Source organism: Perca flavescens, chromosome 8 (assembly GCF_004354835.1).
Source record: "Perca flavescens isolate YP-PL-M2 chromosome 8, PFLA_1.0, whole genome shotgun sequence".
In the NCBI taxonomy this organism is placed as follows: domain Eukaryota; kingdom Metazoa; phylum Chordata; class Actinopteri; order Perciformes; family Percidae; genus Perca; species Perca flavescens.
The window spans coordinates 5,020,047-5,046,781 of record NC_041338.1 but is presented as its reverse complement, the minus strand read 5'-3'; the positions used below and the strand labels follow the sequence as shown (position 1 = coordinate 5,046,781).

General features: G+C 41.0%; 1 protein-coding gene across 1 annotated transcript; it reads left to right on the top strand.

The window, feature by feature from the left end:
- Nucleotides 1-1,016: 1,016 nt before the first annotated feature.
- On the top strand, nucleotides 1,017-25,441 carry mmp15a (matrix metallopeptidase 15a). Its single transcript, XM_028585354.1, has 10 exons — nucleotides 1,017-1,932; nucleotides 7,854-8,002; nucleotides 10,316-10,438; nucleotides 10,522-10,844; nucleotides 12,176-12,337; nucleotides 16,171-16,562; nucleotides 17,170-17,308; nucleotides 19,465-19,615; nucleotides 19,773-19,888; nucleotides 22,789-25,441. Exons 1-10 carry the CDS (start codon nucleotides 1,819-1,821, stop codon nucleotides 23,271-23,273), a joined length of 2,154 nt encoding a protein of 717 aa, XP_028441155.1. The 5' UTR covers nucleotides 1,017-1,818; the 3' UTR covers nucleotides 23,274-25,441.
- The last annotated feature ends 1,294 nt before the right edge of the window (nucleotides 25,442-26,735 follow it).

Genomic DNA, 26,735 nt, shown 5'->3' with positions numbered 1-26,735 from the left:
AGATATGTGTAATAATACTCTGCTGCAGTGCTTCCAAAACAACTATGTACAGTTTGTCACTGGCGGCCTGTTTCTAAAACATGGTTATTCAGATAACTTGGTCAAATCCAGAACAGTTCATTTTACATCAGTTAATTTTCCAGATTTGAACACCTTCTACATATGTAATAGTTTTGAGGCATCATCAAATCCAAGGTATACAAAGCTTAAATAGAAACTATACAAGAACAATTAAAGGCAATATTACAAGTGATGGTGGCGTTATGATTTATAGCAAGTCTATGTCAACGGTGTATATGATTAGTAACATAAAACGTTTTGTTTTACAGCTATGATTAGTAATGTGTGTGTGTGTGTGTGTGTGTGTGTGTATGTATATGTATATATATATATATATATATATATATATATATATATATATATATATAGAATATACAAATCTAATAGTAATCTTATAAAAATATAGTTTATAATGCAGTTAAACAGTATAATATATAGTTTAACAGTAAAGTATAATGTAGTATAGGATATAAGATATAGTAAAAGGTCAAGTGTAGTATTATATAGTAAAATATACAGTAGTTGAATATATTGAGTACATTTAGGCTACTCATGTACTGTACTTAGGTGCAAACTGGAGGTGGTTCTATCTTCATGGGTGTCATAGAAGGAAAAGCACAGTAAGTATAAGTATAGTAAAACTATTGTGATATTTGATTTTTTTCATATCGCCCAGCTCTAAAGCACAGGTGTAATTAATAACGTCGATTAAGACAATTAAGTACCCTTGTGCATGCTGGCATACTAGTATTTTTTTTTTTATTAGTTAAATTAAACATTAAATATGTGTCTCATGTGGACCAGAAGCTAATCTTTGACTGGAGTTTCCGGTCACAACAGCAGATGGCGCACTGCCCTCAGGTGTGTGTGTGTGTGTGTGTGTGTGTGTGTGTGTGTGTGTGTGTGTGTGTGTGTGTGTGTGTGTGTGTGTGTGTGTGTGTGTGTGTGTGTGTGTGTGTGTGTGTGCGTGTGAGTGAGTGTGTGTGTGAGGGAGGAGGGACCTCTCTTCACCAGAAATCATTACAAATCTTTTATCAGATACACAGCGGTCTGACAAATATTTACACAACGCGTTTCCGTCCCGAGTTTAGAGGTCGAAGAGGTAGCCTACGTTGGTGCAAAAGCAGCGCAGGTGAAAATTTGACATGCTGGCACTTGAGTTCTGAAGTTGTTGTTTATTTTTTTTTGTCGTGTGCAACATTTCGCAGTAAGTTCAGAAAGTGTGGGGCACTTTTCGTGTCCTGTAACTGCACAAAGTGGAAGGAGACTTGTTGCTGGACTTCTCACTGTGCTCCCTGCCGCTGAGTGATCAGCCATTGTGGACGTCGGAAAGGGGCAAGGTCTAGTTTATTTGCCCGCCGGCTACAGTGTTTATAGCCGTATGCATGAAAGGAACTGCTGTATGAACACTTGGATGAGCCATGAGGCTGCTGGCCCGGGACAAATCTGACTGCCTGCAACCGGGAATGGATTCGTATCATCTTATTTCATGTTTTTCCGAGGGTTTGTAAACGCACCTCTGCATAACATTTGTAGCATTTTTTGGTTTTTGATGCGCGAACTCCAAAAATGAGCACATAGCTCACTTGTTGCGGAGGGTTGTGATTAAATGTAGGTTGGAGGAAGAAGAAGAGAATACGTCCCACAGCACTTTGTTCTTTATTCCTTACTGTCGGAGCAAGTTGTTTGGCTGTTATTTTTTTTTTTTTTTTGTCACCGCATCTTCATCACTCCGCAACAACCACAGACACGACAAAGATGGCATCCGAGCAACCCTGGACTCAGATCATGATCACATTATCGGCCTTATTCTTCCTGATCCCGTGCAGCACAGCGGCAGACGTGCCGGAGGAAGAAGGCTTCAGTGCTGAGGTACAGTAGTAATGTCCGTGGGTCAGGATACACACCACATTTTCCATGCAGACCGTCACAATGTTACAATTTTGGCATTTGTAAATAGTTTGTGGATTTACAATTGTCATGGTATTTCTATAGAAAAGGAGGAAGTCGTGTATGCAATGTATTATAGAATTATAGCTCTTCATAAGCAGGTATAAGTTATATATACATATATAATATATATGTTGTATATAAGTTCAACTCTCTTCATGTTTGTTTTGGTAAAACATCAAAGCATCAGGTGGGCTTTTGCACTGTAGGGATGTCATCTGGCCTTTTAAATAACAACACAGCACATGTGGTACACACATGGAAAGAGATCTATCTCTCTATCTATCTATCTATCTATCTAGCTATCTATCTATCTATATATCTCATCTATAATGATAGCAGTGTGATTGTATTAAAAATAGTAAAACTCATCTGTATGGTTGAAAAATAGTTTATTGACTTTTGTTTGTATTGTTATCCTGAATTAGTTAGTAATTCCTGTTATTAGTCATTATTTAATTATTTTATTAATTCATTAGCATAACTTATAAGCATAATATAAACCATGAATAAACCATTTCTAACACACTTATAACTGTAGGTTTCAACACAGGGCTTAAAGTTCTCAGGCACCATGCCTGAATAAGGGGCATAGAGCAGTTTAACATTTATATAGGCCTAATTATTGATTCAATACATTGTGCACATTTTCCCCAGGGCAGCATTTCAGGCTCAGAAATGGTTTCTTGCTTTAAAAGTGCCATAGGTAGGATTGGGAAGATCCAGGACTTCGCCCAAAAACATTTGAACATTGACAACTTCTCAGTCCCTCCCCCCCTTTCCGCCAAAGTCCAAAATGGTCTCCTAAGCCCCTCCCCCCACAAGGGAGAATGAATGTGTGTGCAATGAGCAGTTAGACACCCTCCTGGCCCTGATTGGTGCATCTGAACAGGGAGTGGTGGATTTTTGAAAATCACACTACCAGCTGTAGGTGGTGCCAGAGGAGCCGGATTTATTTTTTAAATGACCTGCTTCATGTAGTTCTACTGGAACATAGGGTCAGTTTCAGCAAATATGACCGAAAGTTAGTTTTCTAAGTCTTACCTGCTGCACCTTTAACCCGTGATAACATACTAGTTGTAAGCAGGTATAAGGACATTGTATTGGGTATTCGTCAACTTTGACATTGACCGACAATATAATGTAATACAGGTGTAATCATATAAAATGTGTCTTTATACCTATAGCAATACAAGTACTTGTTCCTCACTCTTGTGACAACTGACCTTGAGGTAGTGATGTCTTCACTGTTTTAAACCAGCATGTGAATATTTTAGGGGTGGGAATCACCAGAGGTACCACGATACGATATTATCACGATACTTAGGTCACGATACGATATTATTGCGATTTTAAACATATTGCGATATTCTGCAATATATTGCAATTTATTACCTTTTTTCCAACTTCATTATTATGTCCCCAAAGGAAAACTTTGTCAACATCTGTTTGTTCATCTCACATGAATTTTATTGCTGTAAAATGTGACTGTCAAGCTGACTAACTAACCAGCACTTGAATGAATATGTTATAAATGTTGTATACACCTGGCAAACTGAACTGTTTGCATTTTTAATTAAGGTGGACTAGACTGTAATGCCAACAGGTATGCACTGCTGTGCTACTACAGGTATTTTTTACAATTAAAATGAGTACAAAAACGGCGCAACGGAGTCACGTACCTTGGTTCCGGTGTTTTTAGCAAGTGACAAAATCCTTCATTTTCCACAACGTTGTATGGACGCAGGTCTTTGCACATGAAGTAGGCGATGGCTTGAGTTATTTTCTTAGCTCGCTCTGAATTGGGAGGTAGCTTTGTCAAGCTAAGTGTGTCCAGTGTTGGTTGGTTTTTCGGGCGGAGCTGGTTTAGCATTAGCTTTACCGTCCTCGGCTAACGCTAACTCTGGATGGTGGCGCGTGAGATGAGCCCTCATGTTTGTGGTATTCCCTGAGTATTTTATTTGCATACGACACTCCTTGCAAATCCCATGTCTCATGTCCATCTCAGTTGTCCCCTCCTTGTTAAAAAATCCGAAAAAAGTCCAAACACTTGATTTAAACGCAGATGGTGCATTTCTGATTTCTTTCTCTGACGCTGCCATGTTTATTTTATCTACATCCTCCTGCACGCTGACAGTCACCCCGCTGACCTCACCAGAAAACAAACAGCGCCATCTGGTGGACTGAATAAGCAATTGATTTTATTATTATACTACCAAAAAGTTAAATTCTGATGTGCAATTTAAATAATAAAAGATCGATACTTGGCGCCTGTGTATCGATACAGTATTGCCACGAGAAATATCGCGATACTATGCTGTATTGATTTTTTCCCCCACCCCTAGAATATTTCTACATGTGTATAAATAGTTAATTAATGCTTTATACCACACTGTTACATGTAGGATAGGTTCATGTGGATGTCATACAATTGGATACTGTGCTATCAATCATTCACTAGCTGTTTATAGTTACCGATGGATGGAAGTTATAATTGTGGATTAATGCATTCATAAACATTTAAAAATTCCCTTGTATCTGCTTCCCACTACATTGTAGTGTGTTATGAAGTGTCTATATCCTGGTAATAAATGCTTAATAGGGAGGTTACTATTATTCCCAGCTAAGTGTCATTTAAAAAAAGTAACAAAATAAATTGTTAAGGTTTTTGATTTTACATGTGTGAAGAGCCTTGTCTATTCCAATACATAACGGTGGAACAGAGTTCATGGTAGAGAACCCCAATTTCATTCTTTTATATGCCATTTTTGTATATTTGCCGTATTGGGATCTATATAACGATGTCCGAATGTCACAATATTGATTTCAGCTATGACCTGAAGAGGTTTCTTTCACGTTCTTCAGGCGGTCATATTAACAAGCCCGCACTCTAACGTGACATTGGTTGAGACTTGTCATGCTATGCAGTAATTGCCTCTTAAGGATATTCTCTGGCTGAGTGTGTGCACAAATGATGCGTTTGTGTGTCGCATGTGTGTGTGTGTTTGCCGCCCGGCCTGTGTTCATCCTGTAGATGCATGATGAGAGCATGAGTCCCATGATCCAACTGTGTGAAAGGGGCTTGTGGTGTTGTTTTTGGGCAGAACTAAAAACTTCCCAGAGGTTTTTTCCCCCTCCAGGAGCCATGGTCCTGTTTGCCTGGCTACGTGGCTCAACACACTTAATTTTCACTGTCAGCAAACATGAAACAAACAGGGGGAATTCGGCATGTGTCACTTGACTTTCAGTCTTCTTCCATCATTTTGAAGTACACACATGCAGACTTTTGTGTTTACCTTGTGTAGTACAGACGGTAGAGACAAACAGTTGTTAATTATTGTCCCTTTAGTTTTCCTGTTTCCAGTTGTTCCTCTCTTCTCCTCTCCTCTCCTCATCTCATCTTGGCTGTCAGTGGGGAAAAGGCGCAGGAATGAGAGAGCAGGAATGTCTTAATGTTTAATGGAAGCCATCTGGTTTATTTCTCTACATTTCTCTTTTTCTTTTAACTCATCAGATGCTCTCTCCAGTCATTAGACAGTGGATTGCTAGCTGTCATGTATACACCATGCATTGCAACACACAAAAACAGACACAGCAAACTTGGTGGTTGGGGTACAGCTACCACATCTGCAACATATAGCCTACAGCAGTGTTTTTCAACCTTTTTTGAGCCACGGCACATTTTTTACATTCAAAAAATACCACGGCACACCACCAACCAAAAATGTAACACAGAATAATGTGTCCTTAGTGGCACACGTGGTCACACTATCACACTGTATAATGTTCTTAAAACCACTTTATCTGCATTTCCGTGACTCACTGTGACTTCAACAAAACTGCAGAGCCGACGTAGTTTGCACCGTCTGCAGCTCTGCGTGTGTGCGAGTGTGTGTGTTTGTGTCAGAGCTCCGCTCCTTGTCAATTTTGACAGATAAGCTTGCGCTTACGCGCTCTCAAGTACCGAAATTTCAACGTTTAACGTGTAAAAAAGGGGGCAAATTTACTGGTCGCACATGTGAGACTGGATGTAAAATTCAGTCGCACACTCTCAAAGTTTGGTCGCAGTCTGGAGCCCTGCTGGTAGTAATTCTATTGTCTTAAATCAACAAGGTCATTATTGCGCTATACTGTCACCTACCCTACTGATACAGAATAGTATTTAATTTCTCTGCCAGTCATCATATTGCAGGCACAGATGCGCAACAATGGCAAATTATTTGCAGTAACTCAATAAAAAAAGTTATTTGACAAATTAAGTAAAATCTGATAATTTCTCACGGCACACAGGGCAATCTCTCACGGCACACTAGTGTCGCGGCACAGTGGTTGAAAATCACTGGCCTACAGTATCTCACAAAAGTGAGTACATCCCTATGTTAAATTCCCATAGAGGCAGGCAGATTTTTATTTTACCATACCATACCAATCTCTAGGTATGGTGAAGGGTATGTGATGATGTGGGGCTATTTTAATTCCAAAGGCCAAGGGAACTTTATCAGGATGTATGGTATCCTGGATCCATGAAATAACTGGCCTTTAAAAATAAAAATCTGCCTACCTCTATGGGAATTTAACATAGGGGTGTACTTACTTTTGTTGCCAGCGGTTTAGACATTAATGGCTGTGTGTTGAGTTATTTTGAGGGGACAGCACATTTACACTGTTATACAAGCTGTACGCTTAATACTTTACATTGTAGCAAAGTAGTGTTGTCTCATTAAAAGATATAATGAAATATTTACTAAAATGTGAGGGGTGTACTCACTTTTTTGAGATACTGTATATGATAAACTGGTCAGGGGTAAAGCTAACCAAATTTTAAACTGCCCTGATCACCCACTCTTTGGGGAGTTTAATCTGCTCCCCTCAGGTCGCCGTTTTAGGCTGTCTATGTTAAGAACTAGACGTGCCAGGGATTCTTTTATTCCTGTGGCTATTAGGAACCTGAATTCACTTGATTGACATCTCTTGAAATGTTTCTACAGTATGTGATTATTTATTTATTCCTGTCCACGTTCATTATGACAGATTTACCTGTGTACTGTCCAACTGTATTCTGTCATTGGTTTTGGGGGAAGGAGGGTCTCCATTGATGTGTTGATGTGTGTCCTGTGTTGTGTTTACAATGTTGTTGTTATCTGGTGGTGCTTTTCTTTCTGTCTATGTGTTTTAGACTAGAGATAGACCGATTAATCGGTTTTGCCGATTAATCGACACCGATAGTTGATTGGTGGAACTATCGTTATCGTCAAAAATCCATACCGATAGTTTTTCCTGGTTGCGTCCGTTGCTGGAGCGGCTGAGAATCGCGCGCTGTAATTCATTACACAGTACGCGAGAGCTGAGAAGGCTCTGCTGGCATCATGCATTACAATAGCGGCCTCTAGAGGCGAAATAAAAACTATCACTGATGCCTCGTGTTGTTTATTTTCGACACGTGTTACTGCGCGCTGCACGGAGAGCACATGCTTTTTTTTGTTTTTTGTTTCAGTTTGAATGAATGTCTTTTATTGACATCAATATTTATTTATATTTATATATTTATTTCATTTATCATGTTTTCATTTTTATAATAAAGTTCAGCACTGTTTTACTTGGAGTGTCATGTTTGTTTTTATCCAGTATCAATTCTAAATACTATCGGTCGATTAATCGGTTATCGGCAAATACGGCCCAAACTAGCTATCGGTATCGGTAAAATCCACTATCGGTCGACCTCTATTTTAGACATCTTGCTGTACACTAAATTTCCTTTTCTTAGGATAAATAAAGTGAAACTTGAACTTGAACCTTTCCCAAGCTGGACTAAGCTAAACCGACTCCTGGCTTTCTCCTCACAGGCGTGGCTTCGTAAGTTCGGCTACCTGTCTCAGGCGAGCAGTCAGATGTCCACCATGCAGTCGGCTCAGATTCTGTCCAAAGCCATCCGCGACATGCAGCAATTCTATGGCCTGGAAGTGACTGGAGAGATGGACCCTGCTACTGTTGTGTAAGCTCTATATTGTTCTGTTTTTTTTCTGACTTAACATTTATGTGCAGTGACCAACAACTGAATCCAGGGATCTTACGGGATGTTTTAAAGCATGTAGGAATTCATTTTACATTCATATGCATTTTTTTTTTTTTTTTTTAATTAAGTTTCTCATTTATTATGCATTCTATGGTATAGATGGAATGATACATGGCCACAACTTTCAGTTTGTCATGAAGACAATTCTGGGCAACAAACCTCAACTCCACAACCAGGCATCCTGAAGCAATTTGTTTCAGAGCATTGGCTTTTCCCCATCACACAATAACAGATTAATGTGTTCATTTTACCAGGGGCTGCTGAAACAGTGCCAGCTTGTAATAACTTGTTTTATGCCCATACGGTTTGGATTATAGTTGCATTTAGCTTATATCACATCTTTACTAATGAGGCTAGTCAGGCTATTGTGTCATATCCTCACATTCAACTGTGACCTGATTCATTGTTTTAGACCTTTGTTCTCAGAGTACTCTGTATGTAATGGTGCGTTCTTTTTGTCCACCAAAGTCGATTTACGAGTTGTTTTCCGGAGTTACGAACCGGAAGTTGCAAAAAGAACGCCACCGAGGTCCTATATACGACTCGTCAAGTCGTCTGAACTCAGAGGACCCCGAGATCACTTTCAAAGATGGCTACGTCGTGCATTACACATAGTAAACATTGTGGTTTTCTACAATTTTAAGCACTTTTGTCGTTGTAACCAAATGAAGAAGTCGTACACATAGCGCTGTATACTGCTACCTATAGGCATGTCGCTACAGTCTTATTAGGAGTTAAATACCGCCTAATTAGTTATTTTGTAGCTTGTGCAGCTGAAATTGGCTAGAGACGCTCGGTTGCTATATGACAACAGCGGCTTTAAGCCGAGTCTTGAGCAGAAAGCAGAGCAGTAGCCTAATGTTAACGTTAATCAAAACGTAATTTTCATGTATCAAACTGTGAAATATATTTGTGTAATATGTCAATAACTGGGTGAATAGAATCCTAAATGTTACTAAAAATGTTACAAAAATCCATCTTTTCTCCGACTCGTAGTATTGTGTGACAAAAAGAACGCAACAACCCGTGGTTATTCGTTTTTCGACATGGATGTGACGTCACACTCGAGCTACTAGTCGCGATTACAAGACAAAAAGAACGCACCATAAGGTTCATGCTCAAGTTATAAGGTCTTATCTTTAGGGAAATATGCCATCTTACTGAGAGTTAGATGCCAAGATTGATAGCACTGTTATGTCTGTAACTGTAAAGCTACACTAGTAGCAGGTAAGCTTAGCATAAAGACTGGAAACAGGAGGAAACGGCTCACCTGGCTCTGTGCAAAGCTAACAAAATCTGCATACCAACACCTCACCAATTAACGCATGACATCTTGTTTGTTTAATCCGAACAAAAACTGAAGTGTAAAAAAAGACACGTTTGAGATTATGTTGCCTTTGGACAAGGCTAGGCTAGCTGTTTCCCCCTTATTTCCAGTCTTTGTGCCAGGCTTAGCTAACTGGCTGCTGGCTGTAGCCTCACACTTGGGGTGGCTGTGGTTGTCTACCAATCGGAAAGGTCAGTGGTTCGATTCCTTGCCCAAACTTACCTCAATTATAACATGTCTCCTGCAAGTTGTAATATTTGTTGTTTTCGGTGTTGTAGTTTGTCGACGGTCCCTAAGTCTTAACGTGTCAACACCAGAGCTAAACAGAGCTGAATTAGCACAACTTTTATGCATTTCTTTCACATCTACTGCAGTCAGATTCACTGTGTTCACTCAGAAGGAATCCCTTCACATGGGTAAGCACTTGTAATGTCATTTCGAACATGTTAAGAGGCTAAAAGCACGTTTAAAACGTGCCCGGTTTCAGCCTCCTGGGTGCTAACTGTAGCAGGAGGATAACACGGTGTAGGCAACAATGTTTTTCTCGCTACTGACAGCGCTCCAAATTTACAAACAACAGAGCTACGTGTGGATATCGACCGGAATTCTCCTTTAAGTCCTGGCCGGGGAAAAATGCTTTCCATCTTTGTGTGGAGTCTGGGAAACAGATTAGAAATGATAGTTGTTTGGGAAAAATCATAAAAGCTACGGCAAACAGTATGCGTGTTAAGTTGATGGTCATTACCTGTATGTACAAACTGCATTTTGTAGAACTGAAGGAATTCTGCCGCTTTTTGCAGCTTGTAATGGTGTGTGTGTGTGTGTGTGTGTGTGTGTGTGTGTGTGTGTGTGTGTGTGTGTGTGTGTGTGTGTGTGTGTGTGTGTGTGTGCATGTGTGTGTGTAGTGCCATGCGTCGGCCTCGCTGTGGCCTCCCAGACAGAAAAGCGGAAGAGCTGTACAATGGCGCGAGGAAGAAACGCTACACTCTCACTGGACAGCAGTGGCGCAAAGACCACATCACTTACAGGTTTGTAGCACTGACATGTAAAAGAACAACAAAGCAGAATGTTTACCATACTAACTCTAATGCACTTTTCCTTCTGGCGCCAGTATAATGAACCAGCACATCCCCTCCTCGCTGGGTGAGGAGCGGACGTACAATGCTATCCGCAACGCCTTTGACGCATGGAGACGGGTCACGCCGCTCACCTTTGAAGAGTTACCTGCTGAAAACAACATCAGCATCAACAGTAGCCAGGCAGAGCTCGCTGACATCCTGTTGTTGTTTGCCTCTGGTTTCCACGGTGATATGTCATTGTTTGATGGCGAGGGAGGGTCGCTAGCACACGCCTACTACCCCGGACCAGGAATAGGTGGGGATACACACTTCGATGCTGATGAGCCTTGGACGCTGGACAACCAAAACCCAAACGGTTAGTGGGCTGACTCTTTGTTTTCATGTGGGAGTTGAACCTGTGACTTTCTGGTAATCTCTCTAACCATTAGCTGGTTGTCTGGGGTCTTGTCTCTCCTGGTCAACTGGGATGCAGGTTGGTTGGTATACCATGGTTACAAGACTGCAACCAACCTCAGCTGTACCAGCATCGCTAGATAAGGCTTACATTACTGGAAAAAGTAAGGGACTAGTCCAACGATCGCAGGTGACAGAAATCTTTAATTTTGATTATGTAGAAATGTAAATTGAAGTGTTATTGAAGTCACAGTGCTGCCTTGGTGGCTGATAGTTTGTCTGTTATGAACACTGGCATTACTACCGCATTGCATTATGGGATATTTATGCCGCCGTAGTGTCCAGTGTTTGCATACTTTAATATTTCACTGGAAAAAGTATGCATTTCACATACAAAGGTTTCAGACTAAATAGCATGGTATTAGTATGGAATTTTGGATACAGACACTATCTTTATAGTGATGATAGTCCTGATTTGCAAACATGAATTAATGCAACATGATACCAGTTTGATTTATGATATCATTTTTGTCTTTAATCTAGCGAGTATCAATAGCTGGTGTTTTGTGATCACTTGTAATGTTTGTCTGAGTTTAGGGACTACTTTTTCAAGATAACTCTGTCTTGAGAATTAGCACTGATGCTGATAGCTGCACAGAAGCCTTAGATACATAGACTGTATAATGTATAAGTGAAACCAAAACATGTCTATCGCACCCTGGTGGCTGGCTGCAGTATAGGTCATAAAGCCCCGCCCCCTCCATGATATCCTCCCCAGCTCCACCCTCCCGTCAAACATCGTCACTTCCAGTTTAAGAAAACAAAACAAGATGGCGGTGGCCAAATTGCTTCGAAACGGCAGTACACAAACCAATGGGTGACGTCACTGCTGCTACATCCACTATTTTTACAGTCTATGGCCAAACTGAAAAATCACTGCGGAGACTCTGGCTCCAAAATTACAAGATGGCAGCGCCCGTATCTGACATATTTTGGCTTCACTTTTGTACAGTGGGAGGAAGTGGAGACGCGTCGCCCATCTATATATACATTCTATGTTTTCAATCAGCACCACCTCTGGCTTGCTGCAGAAGAAAGATGACTGCAATTTTCAGCTTGATTAGCACAGTACAACTCTATTTGCAGTTTGCAGTTAACATATATTTTAATATAAATTACAACGTATCATATTCTATGTATTATTATAACATTTCTTTGTTGGCATGTTATTTAACGCAAATCATTTTCACGAATGTATTCACACATGAACATACTATGTGTGTGTCACTGCAGGTATAGACCTCTTCCTGGTTGCGGTCCATGAGCTTGGTCATGCTTTGGGCCTGGAGCACTCAGATAACCCCAGCGCCATAATGGCTCCTTTCTACCAGTGGATCCACACGCACAACTTCACGCTACACGAGGATGACATCAAAGGAATACAGTACATATACGGTAAGAAGCACACACTGCACTAATACACCTATTTAGATCACTTTATTTATGTCTTCAACAATTCAGTTATTTAAAGCCACAAGCAGCAGAATTTGGACTTAAAGACTTGAAATGAACCTAGGGGTTAATAACACACGTGTACCAAGTCGACCGTTCTCTGGGACATGTTTTCATGCTAAACGAATGTGAACAGTTTTAGCGCAAACCGCTAATTAGCTTAAAACGCTAGTCATCGGGGCAGAGGGTAAAGTAAAAAGAAATCGCTATTTCTATACCACTAACAAGGCTCAAAATAGCACCACACTTCCACGGTAGCATAACGAGTGTCGCTACATGTAAACCGAAGCATTGAGAACTTTGCAAGTTTATTAAAAAGATTAAAAAGTTTAAAAAGATTACTGTTCACGTATACATGCGGGAGCCATCTTGGGAAAGCAGTCACGACCAGTCGAGCGACAAACGCCGTGCTTGAGCTATGTTACTGGTTACTGGTTGCACGGCGTTCGTCGTTCGACTGGTCGTGACTGTTCTCCCAAGATGGCGTCCACATGTATACGTGAAGTGTGGTATAGAAATAGCGGTTTTTTTTACTTTCCTCGTGCCCCGACGACTAGCGGTTTGCGCTAAAACATTCGATTAGCATGAAAACATATCCCAGAGAACGGTCAACTCGGTAATCATGTGTTATTAACCCCTAGGTTCATTTTGCGCCAGATTTCTCCTTTAAGACCCATTGAGTCCTTTAATGGTAGTATTCTACATCAGCTATTGCAAAGATACTCATTATACTCATTATCTGAAGGACATGCTACTGACAGACAGCTAACCCATCTGTTTGTAGCTGTATAGTGAAGTCATTTCTGTTCTTCTTGGTAGTATATCAGGCTGTAACTACCATTAAAGACACAGTGGTGCCTTTTCCACAAAGAGGATGTGAAGCGGAAATCCATAACTCAGATTCAAAACGAAAATGTATCCACATCTAAAACCTTGTCAACCTTTCCAGCCCTTGCAGGGACACACAATAACAAAACCATGAACTCGCGTTTTTGATGTTTTGACTACTTTGGCTCTAAAATCACTGTGAGGTTGAAGTGCAGAGTGTCAGCTGTAATTTGAGGTTTTATCACTCGTATCACATCTGGACACTTGTCAAAAGAAGACAAGAAGCCTTGTTAAGAAGCTTTGTGAGCAAGGCTTTGGCCCAACCACACACATACACCAGTGAAACCTCGCTCAAAACAGCACATCATGCATGCCATTATGATGTTCTCATGCTTTCCCTGCGTGAATGGATGGCATTGTTAATTGACAGATGACATCTTTGTGTTTGTGTGTGTGTGTGTGTGTGTGTGTGTGTGTGTTGGCTGTAGAAAGGGCTCATGTGTATTAGAGTGCATTGTATATACGTGTTGGTGGGTTTCTGCTGTGGCCCTTCTATAAGAGCTGTAATTACAGGCCAAAACACTAATTTGTCTCTTAAACTGTAGATAAAGATTAATTACAGACATTCTTTACACTGAATAACTGATTTATGATTTATTTTGCTTTTTTACGTTGTGAATGTTTTCTTTACTGTCCATTGTTTTGTCCTTGTCACATCTCTGGTATCACATTACAGATACGAAAATCGGATTTAGTTTGAGAATGTGCTCTATGGTTTTGGTTTGCCCATCAAAGTCCCAGTCTTTCCATACCCACACAATTCTGTAATATTGATATGCCTACACTTGATGTCTGCACCAGAGTAAACTAGAGTTTTGGCAAACTAGATGTGAAACACTTGTCTGCTGTAAATACTGTAAGGTAAATGTTTTGACTGAAATTATACAGTAGTTTCCTCTACCAAACAGATCTAAAGGACTGTGCTAGAGAAAACCTCTGATTGGATAAGAAAAAGGATCTGAAATGCTTAAATAGAGACTAACACAGCATTCACTTTGTTGGTAGGCATAAACATTTGGGTTTCTTTCTAGAGGTTTTTATTTAAGAGGGCGGTAGCTTTCAAGTTTTCTGCCTCCCTGGTCAGTTTTTTGTCTCATCAGCTAATCATCTGTTGACTTATCCCTTAGCTATTTTGTTGAGGGACATAGAGTCTAACAGTAACAGTAAAAGGTAGTTAAATCCAAAGTTACTTATGAACTAATATAGAAGTAATTCTCAGTGTTAAAATACTTATTTAAATACACCAATATTGCTTTACTGTAAGTCTGTGTGTTTGAGTTAAGCATAAAGCATCTAACATAAAGGTAAGATTTAAAATGAGAAGAAATAGTCAAACCCAAACTCTGAATTTCTTAGTTCACTTTAAAGCTATAGTGCCTAGTTTCTGTCTCCCCCACGATAAAATCTATTTAAATTGGCATGATTAAAAAAACATGATGGATTCTTTAGAAGAGGTCATTATCTTCACTCGAGCTTCTGCGCGGGAAAGTCGCCGGACACCACAATCTTCTGAACATAGTCATACTGAGGAATCCAGAGAGAGTTGTGTGGAGCTGATAGTCTTAATTAGCTTTGTAGCAACTCATTTGGCCATGGCTTGAATGTAACGGACGTTCATTAATACGCACTAAAGCTTTAAAACTGTGCTAATAAATATTTTTAAATTAACAACGAATGAAGAATCATGAAAAATATCAAATGGAATGATCAACTCTGCAGTGCCAGCCTTTCTTTTGGCCATAGCAGACATCTGTTTTCATCTAACAAGCTTTAAAAACCCACTGCACAGTTCCTGCCCAGCACCGAGCAGCAGACAGACAAAGTTAGCAGCTAGCTGGGGAACATGGTGCAGAATTTAGCAGCTTAAGGGGACAGATATTTCTCTCAGGAGTTGGTGGAGAGCAAAACAGAGCTAAAAGCCGTAACATCAACAGAACTGTCTGCCAAAGTACAGGACCATTCATTTTGAAAAGGTGGTGCCCTTCATACTATCAGACACTATCAGGGCTGTCCTGTGTCTTGCTCGTGCCCAGGACAAGATGATCTCCAAAGGCACCCCCTCCCCCCAGCATATTATTTAAAGGCTCGGCACAACTGACCCTGTGTTCTGCCGACCATTTTGGCGGCCCTGGACACTATTCCAGCTTGTAACAGCACTTATTTGTCCTGTGATGAAAATAGCCAACTATAATAGCTCTTTCATCAGCTACTGAGCTTTCCGAGGCTCTAAAATTCAGTATAGGAAGAGTCCACCATGTGTGCAAGGTAAGTAAGGCACAAAATCAGATAGAGATTTGACAAAGTACATAAGAAACTGATTGCATAAATTGAAAAATTACCATAAGAAGTCATTTGAATTCTGTAACAGAATTTAAAGACTGCCTCTAATGCTGGAAATAAGACTTGTTTACCATTCACTGTCTGAGACTATTTTGCAGGTTAAAATGCTGCAGATGCTGAATTTTTCCACATACTGATAACTGAGTCACTGGCCAACATCAGCCCTCAAATATTCCTCGCAGTATTTTTGGCTCAATGTAACTCAATACGTCTTCAAGCCCATCAGCTGTCCGTACATATTACATAACTGGCTGTATCTGTGTGTTTTCTTCTCTTAGCAACCAGCACGGTTGATTTTTCCAAAAAAACGGCAGCACAGTCAATCAAGTGAGCTTTAGCCGCTGCACATAATGGAAAATGAGGTTATCTTTGTGTGACTGATTTGTTATGCCACATAAACAAGCTGGAGGAATTTATTTAATTTCAGGTGGAAGTTGTTTTTGCATTTTAGGTGAAAATATGAGAGGGAAAAAAACACAAGCCATCTTAACTGTGGGAGTTTTCTCGTACTTGTTTTAAGCCCAAGCTCTCCATCTTTTCATTCTCAGGTCCCCCTCTCCTTAGTGATCCTCCACCCACTTCTCCTCCAGCCCGTGACGACAAACCCGACGATGACTCCCCCACTTCCCCTTCTCCACCCGAAGATGATCCCGCCTCCACTTCTCCCACCGACACCCCGCCCAAATGGCCCAACCCGACAGACGGCAGCCCACATCCCCCAGCCCAGCCAGAGCCGAGTCCCAATCCTACCTCGTCTCCTGTCCTCCCCACCGACTCCCAGCCCGATCCAGAACCTGTCACCCCGCACGTCAGAAAAGACGCCCCCCCTCCATCGCCTCCTCCTCGGCCTCCCAAGCTGCCGGATAACCAGGCCCCCGATATCTGCGACGGGGACTTTGACACGGTGACCATGCTGAGGGGGGAGATGTTTGTTTTCAAGGTGAGAAGTAAAGAATTATTGATCATATTTGTGCAGATGCAGTGTTTAACTCAAATTTTAAATATAAAAATATGGAAATATAAAGACAAATAATAAAATATATTAAAAAAAAAAATATATATATATATATATATATATATATATATATATATATATATATTTCTTTATTTATTTCTTTATATATTTTTAAATATATATATTTAGTTTTTGCATATATATAATTTTATTTGTCTGTATTTTTTTTAAATGTATTTTAATTTTATATAATGTAATTTATTTATTTTTATCCCTTTATTCTCCCTCATTCTTTTCTTTATTGCTTTTGCTTTTCCCAAATACATGGAAATGCTTACAATTGTCTTTATAGTCCCACATTTTTTTTATTTACTTATTTATTCTTTTATTTATTCCTCTGTATATTTTCAAATTTATTTTCTTATTCTTTGACAGATTTATTCTTTTTCATGGCACTCCGATGGCTCTTTAAACACGACCCTGCTTAGAGTCAAAACAACATTAAAGTCATGCAAGGGGGAAGTGGATAATCATTCATTTTGATGAGAGAAAACAAGCTCAAAGATAAACGGCATTATTTTTGCTCGCGCAGGGTCGCTGGTTCTGGCGTGTGCGGAGGAACCGGGTCTTGGATAACTACCCCATGCCGATATCTGTCTTCTGGATCGACCTGCCTAGCGACATCGACGCAGCCTACGAGCGCCACGATGGCAAATTTGTCTTCTTTAAAGGTATGCCAAAGCTGTTTATTACCAATAAAACCTGTCACTTTGTGAACACGGCCGCCACATGCTGAGCATAATGCGCTCTGCGTTTCGTCCATACCTTCTTGACACCATGCTGAGTTTTTTTAATGGTTTAGCGCTGTGCTTAAGGGCAGAGCAAACTGCTGATTAGTTTTACGCAATCTTTCTCAGATACATTTTCCCAGAGCAAAGCTGAAGCCAATGTGGAGTGTGTTGTATAAACACAAAATGGGAAGTAAAACACAAATCTGGGCTTTGATTTGAAACGGTCAGACTGAAAGGAAACGGTGCAAACTCAGCATTTTCTCCCCCCACACACAATGTGAGAATGTGAAGATATGGTAATAATTCAACACAGCTACAACCCTAAATATCTTGCAGACACGCACACAAACAAACACACACACAGAGGTTTGTGGCACTATCTTTGTGGGGACCCGTCATTGACATAATGCATTCCCTAGCCCCTTCCCCTAACCTTAACCATCACAACTAAATGCCTAACCTTAACCCTTACCCTCACCCTAACCATAACCTAATTCTATCCCTAATCCTTCAACCGAGTCTTAACCCTCAAACAGCCCTTTAACCTCGTGGGGTCCAGCATGTTGGCCCCACAAAGCTGTCGGGACCCCACAAGTATACTGGACTCCCGGTTTTTGGACCCCACGGATATAGTTAAACAAGCCCACACACACGCACGCACACATGCGCGCACACACACACACACACACACACACACACACACACACACACACACACACACACACACACACACACATACATTAAAACAACACTGGAAATTATGTGAACAAAAAAATGGCTGCAGATGGAGACTATTAAGAGGATTGAGTCTATGTGTCTTTGCATGTGTGTATATCCACATCACAGAGTTTGGGTGTGTATCAGTGTGTGTTGCTGGGTTCATTGGGTGTCTTGAGTGAGGCTGTTGCATGGCTCAGTGTTACTCCACTGCAGCGGAGCCTCAAAAGGCCTGAGAGAGAGAGAGAGAGAGAGAGAGAGAGAGAGAGAGAGAGAGGTGGAGGATTGCATCAGCCTACTCTGCAATGCACTGCTCCAGATGTTAACAGCTGCAGAGCCTACATTTTTACTATCAGGCTGTATGGTGATTTGTCATGCATTTTGAGGATTTTCTGAGCCTTTGATCACAGATTATTTTTTATTCCCCTTTAAAGTTTTTTTGGAGAATTTTTCGGAATTGAGGGTGGAAGTAAAGAGGGTGTTGTATGCTGCACAGATTGTAAAGCACCTCGAGGCATATTTGAGATATCGGGCTATATAAATAGACTTGATTTGATTTGCCCTGACTTATACGCTCATTAACATATCAATAGACGATTCCTGTAAATGCTTGTTTTCTGTTATTTCTTTTTTGCATCTTCTCCAAAGATATAGGTCATTTCATTACGATATATATCACGATTCTGGTAATTCTGATTTCTGGTAATTCAATAAATAAATAGTGTATTTGAAATGACCACGTGGTAAAATGTTTGTATACTTCATGTGAGCAAACAGCACATCTGTGGTTCGCTCCAGCTCCGCTCCCATGTGCAAGGATCAGAATATAAAGCGTGATATGGCGTAATTAATAAATATAGCGTATTTTTATATCGTTTGGACAATATCTAAATACTGTATATGAAAATTGAATTATATTGCCCAGTCATAGTTGCCTATATGAATCCAAAAGGATGTAACTACTGTAGTAGACTTAAAATCAAGTCAAAACAGCATTTCAAAGTAAGTGTTCACCAATTAGTAGAAGCCCCTTCAAACTTAGCTATTATAGTTCAGTGCAGTATGTTGCAATTCAACAGTGCCCTGGGAGTGGAGGTGGAAAGTGGCTGAAAAGTGTGTCCAAAGCTTAGGGTTGGAGAAGAAATTGGCTCCCACTTGAGGAAATCTTGGAAAATAAGTGCCTACCATTTCTACCTTGCCTGTCCTTTCTTTCTTTATTTTCCCCATGACATATGCCATATTTTCTGGCCATTGCCTTCTCCCCATATGCCATTGTTTTTTCTTGCTGCTTTTCTTCTCTCCCTCATTAACTTTTTCTCATATTCCCCCTCTCTTAGCCAGGAAACAAGCATAACAGCTCTATCCCTTTGTACCTGCAGATGATAGGTACTGGGTGTTCAGGGAGGCTGACATGCTGCCGGGATATCCACAGCCCCTACATAGGTATGGACAAGGAGTTCCTGCGTACAAGATTGACACAGCAATCTGGTGGGAGCCCAACGAATACACATACTTCTTCAGTGGAGACAGGTACCGTATATCACGGACACACACACAGATATACGTTACACCATTTTAACACATTTATAAATAATATAAAGGGAGTTAAGACAGATGAGCAGAAGAAGACTTTTTGGCACCCTCGCCATTATGACTTTCTTTTACTGTCCATATTGTCTGTGAGCAGATACTGGCGATACAACGAGGAGACCCGGACTACAGACCGCGACTTCCCCAAGCCAATCAACAGATGGGGCAGGATCCCTCCCTCACCCAAAGGAGCCTTCCTCAGCGATGACGGCGGTAAATAATGACTTTCAATAAATGCAAATACAGCCTTTATTGGGAGCTTCTGTTTATGAGAATCATAGTCTCTCATTACCAGACCTATCTCCACAGCGCTGTGGAGAAAGGCTGGCTACACCACACATACATTCTAGGAGAGGTGAAAAAACACACTCTGGGTTGTTTGTATTTCTTTAAACCAATCGCATTCGTTTTGGGCAGCGCTAAGCTCCGGAGCGCAGTGAGGGTGACTCTGCAAAATGGTCTCGGGAAGAAACATTTGCACCCCCAAAAAGAAAACGCAGCACACAATATTAAATGAAGTTAACTGTTCACACAATACAGTAACCTGAGCTATTTAAATTAGCTGGATACGTGGTTAAACATAATTTGCTTTTACCAGTGTATCGGCTTGTGTATTTCGTCCACAGCAATCCCCACCAATCGGTCCCAAAACATTGGCAGGATGGCTCTCCATCTATCGTTGCTGACGATTGTTTCCGGTGATCTGTATACGCTGGAGAACTGGTGGCCGGCAACAATTTCTTTGTCTGTGTCTTTATCTTGCCCTGCGTAATAAGCTTTTTCCATAACCGGTGGGCAAAAATGCTAGCACTGTCCCTTAAGATAGCAAATGCCGTAAACCTTTTCTTTCCCTATATCATTCCCTGAAAGAACCAAGAAGGCCCGCCTTATTGCACAGTCCAAATTTTTGTCAAAACTTGCCAATTTCGGGGCGGCCTCTAGCTCACCCAGTAAGAGCGTGCGCCCCATGTTGGCTGAGTCCTGCAGCGGCGCGGGTACGGGTCCGGCCCGCTGCCCTTGTCTGCGTGTCATCCCCATAGACAGTATATAATGGACCAATAGACCCCGTTGCTCTGGACGGAGACCAGTGAAGGCTATTAGAAGCACTTTTCCGGTGATGGCCAGCTTTACTGCGCAGCCTCCAACTGAGAGAATGTGACGTGAGCAACGTGTCTGAAAGTTGTAAGTCTTCTGGTAGCTGTGCCAAGAGAAATCTCAATCATTCCCAATCTTACAGATACAGAGACTGTAGGTATATGTAAGGAGATAACATGGGCACAGGCTAATTATTGATCACTAACATGCTAGTTAACATTAGTAATTAAACCTAAACATCTAATGTAAGTCGAAACTGCCTGCGAGCTTCTCCTGTACTATACGGTAATTCCTCTACTATGCGACAATAAGTCACTTGGTTATGACCCAATCGTTAGCCTATTTTTACAAAAACGTCTGCTACGGAGCCATAACGTGAGGTACAAGGTAATGGAGCCTTTTATACATTGTCGTGTTTCTTTGGAACTAAACAACGGACAAATAGTCTTTAAACGCTTCAGATGTAAAGTTATTCGCAGTCAAGTGACATAAAAAAAAAATGGCGGTCAGCAGAATGCTAACAGGAGGTGATGGCCAGTTAGCAACAAAATGGCGCCATGATGGCTCGAGTTCTGAAGCGAAGCTTACCCCCTTGGGTCATCCCCCATCTCTCTCCCCCTTTCATGTCTATCCACTGTCTCTACACAATAAAACTTGCCAATTTCAGTGTGTAGCTTGGAGGTTGTCCTTCCATTGCAACAGACCATGAGAATCCCTACACCAAAAGCTGTACTGTACATGCAGTGTTGAAAGCAGGGATAGTAGGAACGAGGAGGGAGGGAGAAAGATTGAAAGGTTAGAGGGGTGAAACTAGGTGTGTAAGAGACAGAGAGGGGAAAAAAAATGACATGTGAGACCGGTTAGGCTGGAGCAAACAGAGCAGAGAGAAGGATGAGGGGATGAGAGAGAGTGAAGAGATATATGAGAGCTCTGGTTTGAGGGTTGGCCTGTCTTTGGGAAATTCGATTTGTGCCAGACCTGCTCTAAATGCACTTTGTAACAGTCAGATCTCATCTCCACCCAAACTGTTCTAATGTCTCTGCAAGCCTGGTTGGCACATTTACACCCAGAAATGTAACCTATGACACCAAGAAGAGTGTATGTAGTTTTTTTTTGCATCCATTGCCAAATCTTTGTGCAACTAAGCAACACATCTTATTGGTTTATTGCTTTGTTGTAGTTTCATATTAGCGCATTTTATGTATAATCTGGTATTATATTTATCAGAATGAGCCCTGCAAAAGTCCATTTGGTGCTAAATGTGGGAATGTGGGGGAGAGTGCAAGCGTTAAACTAGTCCCTAAAGATACATTTTTTTTACACATTTAGCCTAACACTCCTTCTCCAAAAGTTTTAAAGGGATAGTTTGGCATCTCAGGAAATACACTGTTTCGCTTTCCTGCCGAAAGTTAGATGATAATATTGATATCACACTCATTTCTGTACAGTAATAACGTGAATAAACATTTCAAGCATCAGCGATGTAACTTCAGGAAAGAACACTTTCTTTCTGAAAATAATTTGGTCCTAAATGGCTAGCTGTTAGCAAAAGACGCTTATACTCTAGCATTGCTAGGGGACGCGTCTATGTCATGGCAGCTGTATTGCTCGGGACCCAAGGAGGAGCGGTGCGGAGTGTGAAGTAGTCTGGATGAGCGGTTCTCGAGAATGCTGCGAGCAAGAAAGTTTACAAAGCACTGAGCGGTTTAGGGCCAAAATACATTTCTGATCTGCTGCACCACATACATGGAACAAACTCCCAGAAAACTGCAGGTTCGCTGCGACTTTCAGCTCTTTCAAATCAAGGCTGAAGACTTTTCAGAAGTTATTGCTCCTACACTGCACTGTACCTTTTATTCTTGAATTTCATACCTGTCTTATTCTATTTTAGCTGTTTTTGTATTCTCTTTAGCAAATGTTTTTAATTTAATTTAACTGTAAAGCCACTAGTATTTACATAATAATCCATTGCACATGGGTTGGCTGCCTTACATCTATTTTATTTTCCTCTCATGCAGCCTACACCTATTTCTACAAAGGCACCAATTACTGGAGGTTTGACAACCACAAGACAGAAGCAGAGAAAGGCTACCCTCGCTCCATCCTGAAGGATTTCATGGGCTGTGTGGGAGCCGCTGACCCTAAGCCCGACACAGACACTGAGCAGGAACCCAAAGACAAACCAGTCAACCCCTCAGACCGAGACAAAGATGAGCACAAAGAGCCGGACAGCGGCCGGGACCAAGACACAGACACAGACCCAGAGGAAGCCGAAACCTCTCAGCCTGACAGCACAGAGGAGGAGGGGGACAGAGAGGTGGACGTGGTCGTGACGGTGGCCGACAACGAATCAAAGGTTATGACCCTGATCATGGTGATTGTTCCCCTGGTCCTCATCCTGTGCATCCTCGTCCTAATCTACGCCATCCTTAGGACTCTGCAGAACAAAGAGACGCCGAGGGCCTTGGTGCACTGCAAACGTTCGTTGCAGGACTGGGTGTGAGGCACAGAATTAGAAGAGATAGAGCAGGTATTCATCAATTTCGTTTCCGTCAAAATGTGTGCTTTCGGCGCACAAGTTTTACGGTACTAAAGAAAGCCGAGGACGAGTCCCCGTTTAGTGCCCCGTTCATTGTGAGAACTTGTATTGCTCATGTGAAATAATGCAAAATGTGGAGCTACAGTGTACGTTTCCCTCTACTGGCCTTGACGTTTTCCTCCTGTGTCTTCCAAATGTCTGAAAAGGTATCTTTTATTTCTTTGAAAAAACACACATAACACACTAGGAATGTCCGTTTCTATTCATTCTAATTGTACAGAGGAGAGACCGATGGTTTATTTGTAGTATAAATGCAGACAAAGTCGATAATGCACATACATTATACAGAAGCACACATACTGTACATACACACAAACAAACATGAGTGCTAATAGTGATACAAAAACATGCATTAATATGAACAAGTCTTCCATATGCTTGACTACGGTGCCTTATCCAATCTTGACATTTTTCTTTGTTTAGAACAGATGTTTTGCACTTTTGATTCTGTTTATTGTTGTCCTTGTTTTGCTGAGGTTGCTTCACTGTGTGTGTGCGCGCGTGCGTGTGTGTGTGTGTGTGTGTGTGTGTGTGTGTGTTCGTGCTTATTAAACACACAGACACAAGCAGAAAAATCTTGTCCTCCGGCCAGCACAGGAATGTCAGACAGCTGTGGGTCCATGACTCCCACTGAGCCCATTATGTCTGCCCTCTCTCTCTCTCTCTCTCTCTCTCTCTCTCTCTCTCCAAAAAATGTTTGCATATATGTCCACACACACACACACCAAGACATAGAGACCACTTACCCAAACAAAGGCACATAGAGTTTTGCACACAGACACAAGGGCTCCAGCCTCCCCTCCTCCCACCACAGCCACGATAACTGTTCCGACTACACCACTAAAAAACACAATCGCAGTGGAGACATATTGATATATGCCCGGTGCCAGGGCTTGGATAAAATAAAAAGGATTTATTCAGACTTAATGAGAAGAATTGAGAAGTGTTTTGGTATTTTTACTAATTCTGTCCATCTCAGATGGACCTGTGAAGAGGAAACCCATAGCAGCAGTATCCATCTTTGTGTATCTCCTCTTCTTTTTTTTCATGCTAAAGCTAAATAGACTTAAAGCTAAGGGAGAAGCCTGCAGGCTTGAGAGGAATGGGTCAGCGTCTGGTTTCCATTAAGGCCACATGCTGCTGATTTAGTAGTGTCAGGCATGAGGAGGGGGGAGGGGAGTTGGGGAAAATGCAAAAAGAAGGAGGTATAAAAAGTAGTGGGGAGGTAAGGAGAAATGAGAGAATAAAATGACAAGGGAAAGAAAGAAACCGGGGGAGGCACAGATTGAGGAGGGGGAAGAGGGAGGGTCGCCAGATTATCCTTTGCAGTTTTCTCTGGAGAAGGAGGAGCGAGGGAAAGAGCGAGGATTTTGGGGGGGAGGGGCAGCGCTGGCGTTGTGCCTCCTGACCTAGATCGGGACACTAAGTCCACTCCTCCTTCTCAAGTCTTGTTGTTTTTGCCGTGCTTGTTGCAATGAGCTAGAGATGACTTCCTCTGTGACCCCCTCCTTTCTTTCTCATCTATCTTTCTCTCCAGTTTTCCTTTTGTTTTCCATTTTCCATTGTCTTTTTTGCTCTACCTTTACTCCCTGATGTATTCATTTTCTTCTCCAGTCTACTGGAAAGTTAGCTCAAGCATTTAAAAGGTACATAATGTGCATAAATGCAGAAAGTCTCCCACTATTTATCGGTCTGTCTTTTATCTTACCATGTCACTTTGTAAAGCCACTATTCACAGTGCTACAATCATTAGCTTCTGCTTTAGGTTTGTGCCTTTACATTGTGTGCCTATATTTTGTGTTTGCCATTGTGCCTTTGTTATGTGAATACTGGGGGGCATTTAAAAAAAAAAACATAAATAGCATGAGGGAATGTTTTTATAAATGCGTTTCTTTTTTTACCTTACTTTTTTAGTTTAGTTTTGTAAATTTTGTTACTGTTGAGAATTTCTGTAAGAACAGCAGTAGATTATGACGATGATGATGCATGCAGGGCATGTTCTGTAAGGCCTGGGCACTCTTGTGTAGAGTACGTTAAAGATTTCACAATAAAACTTACAGGTAAAAGCATCACAAGTCTTCTTTGCTGCAGTTTTTGGGATCATGTTACACATTTGACCTGCTGCGCACGTCAAGTTCAAAGAGTTGATTCTACTTTTGGCCACGAGAGGGAATCATTGCCTCTAAAATGTTAAAACGTCTTAATAATGTTCACTACTTTTAGCACAATATGCACACACAGTGATGATAAACTCACGTAAAAGCTCATACAAAAATATGTACACAGAATCACTGCTGAAAAGTGCATTTACTCAACCATTGGGCATTGGTACAATTTCCATTTAATACTATTTAATACTTCTTTTTAATACTTTTTTAGAACAGTTCTTATATTACATATAAAGACTTTTCCTGTTTTCACTCTGCTTCATTTACTTTACAGCTGGAGTTACTTGTTACTTTGCATATAAAGACTTTTCATCAAAAACATTATACAATTATATAATATGATGCATGTTTATAAATGACAATATCAAACAGTATATAATTAAAGTAATTTAAATTAGCCACTTCAACAATAGTCATATAATAAGATAAGTTAATCAATAATGTTACACTCTCAAAGTGGCTCAATTTGCATAAAAAATATTTGTACTTACTTGGTGATCATTCTTCTTTACTGTTTTTTATACAGGACCTTTACTTTTAATGGAGTTATTTTACATTGTGATATTACCTTTCCAGTGTAAGAGAGAGAGAGAGAGAGAGAGAGGAGAGAGAGAGAGAGAGTGTGTGTGTGTGTGTGTGTGTGTGTGTGTGTGTGTGTGTGTGTGTGTGTGTGTTGTTTGAGAGAGTGAGTGAGCAACTTCCTGCATGTCTTTATGTCAGAGGTAATCAGGATTAGCTTCCATCACAGATCATCCACTACAGCTTTACCTCTGCATCTGCTTTCTCTTTCAGCTATTCTCTGTTTATCTTTTTTTATTTCCATCTCTCCCCTCACACTATTGCATTCCATCGTACTTTTCAATATCTTCTACAATAAATCAAACAAAACCGATTAGGATTAAGGCCACTACGGTGCTGCCGTATTCCAGCCATTGGCCAAGGGTCTGTGTCATCGACCTGTTCTCCCAGTTTATCCCCTGCTGAGCTGATAATGGGATTTGCCCACTCCTCATCAGCACCACTAATTGTTCTGTGGTTCCCATTCTCAAACACGACGCCAGGCCTCACTGGGTGCGGTGAGTTCTATCCACCTGCATGACCCGGTGAAGGTTTTTGCATTTTTCTGTGGCTTCCTGATTATTAGCTGTCTTTTTGTCAAACTGATGCTTATACAGGTTGTTTGTTTAGATCCCCGTAT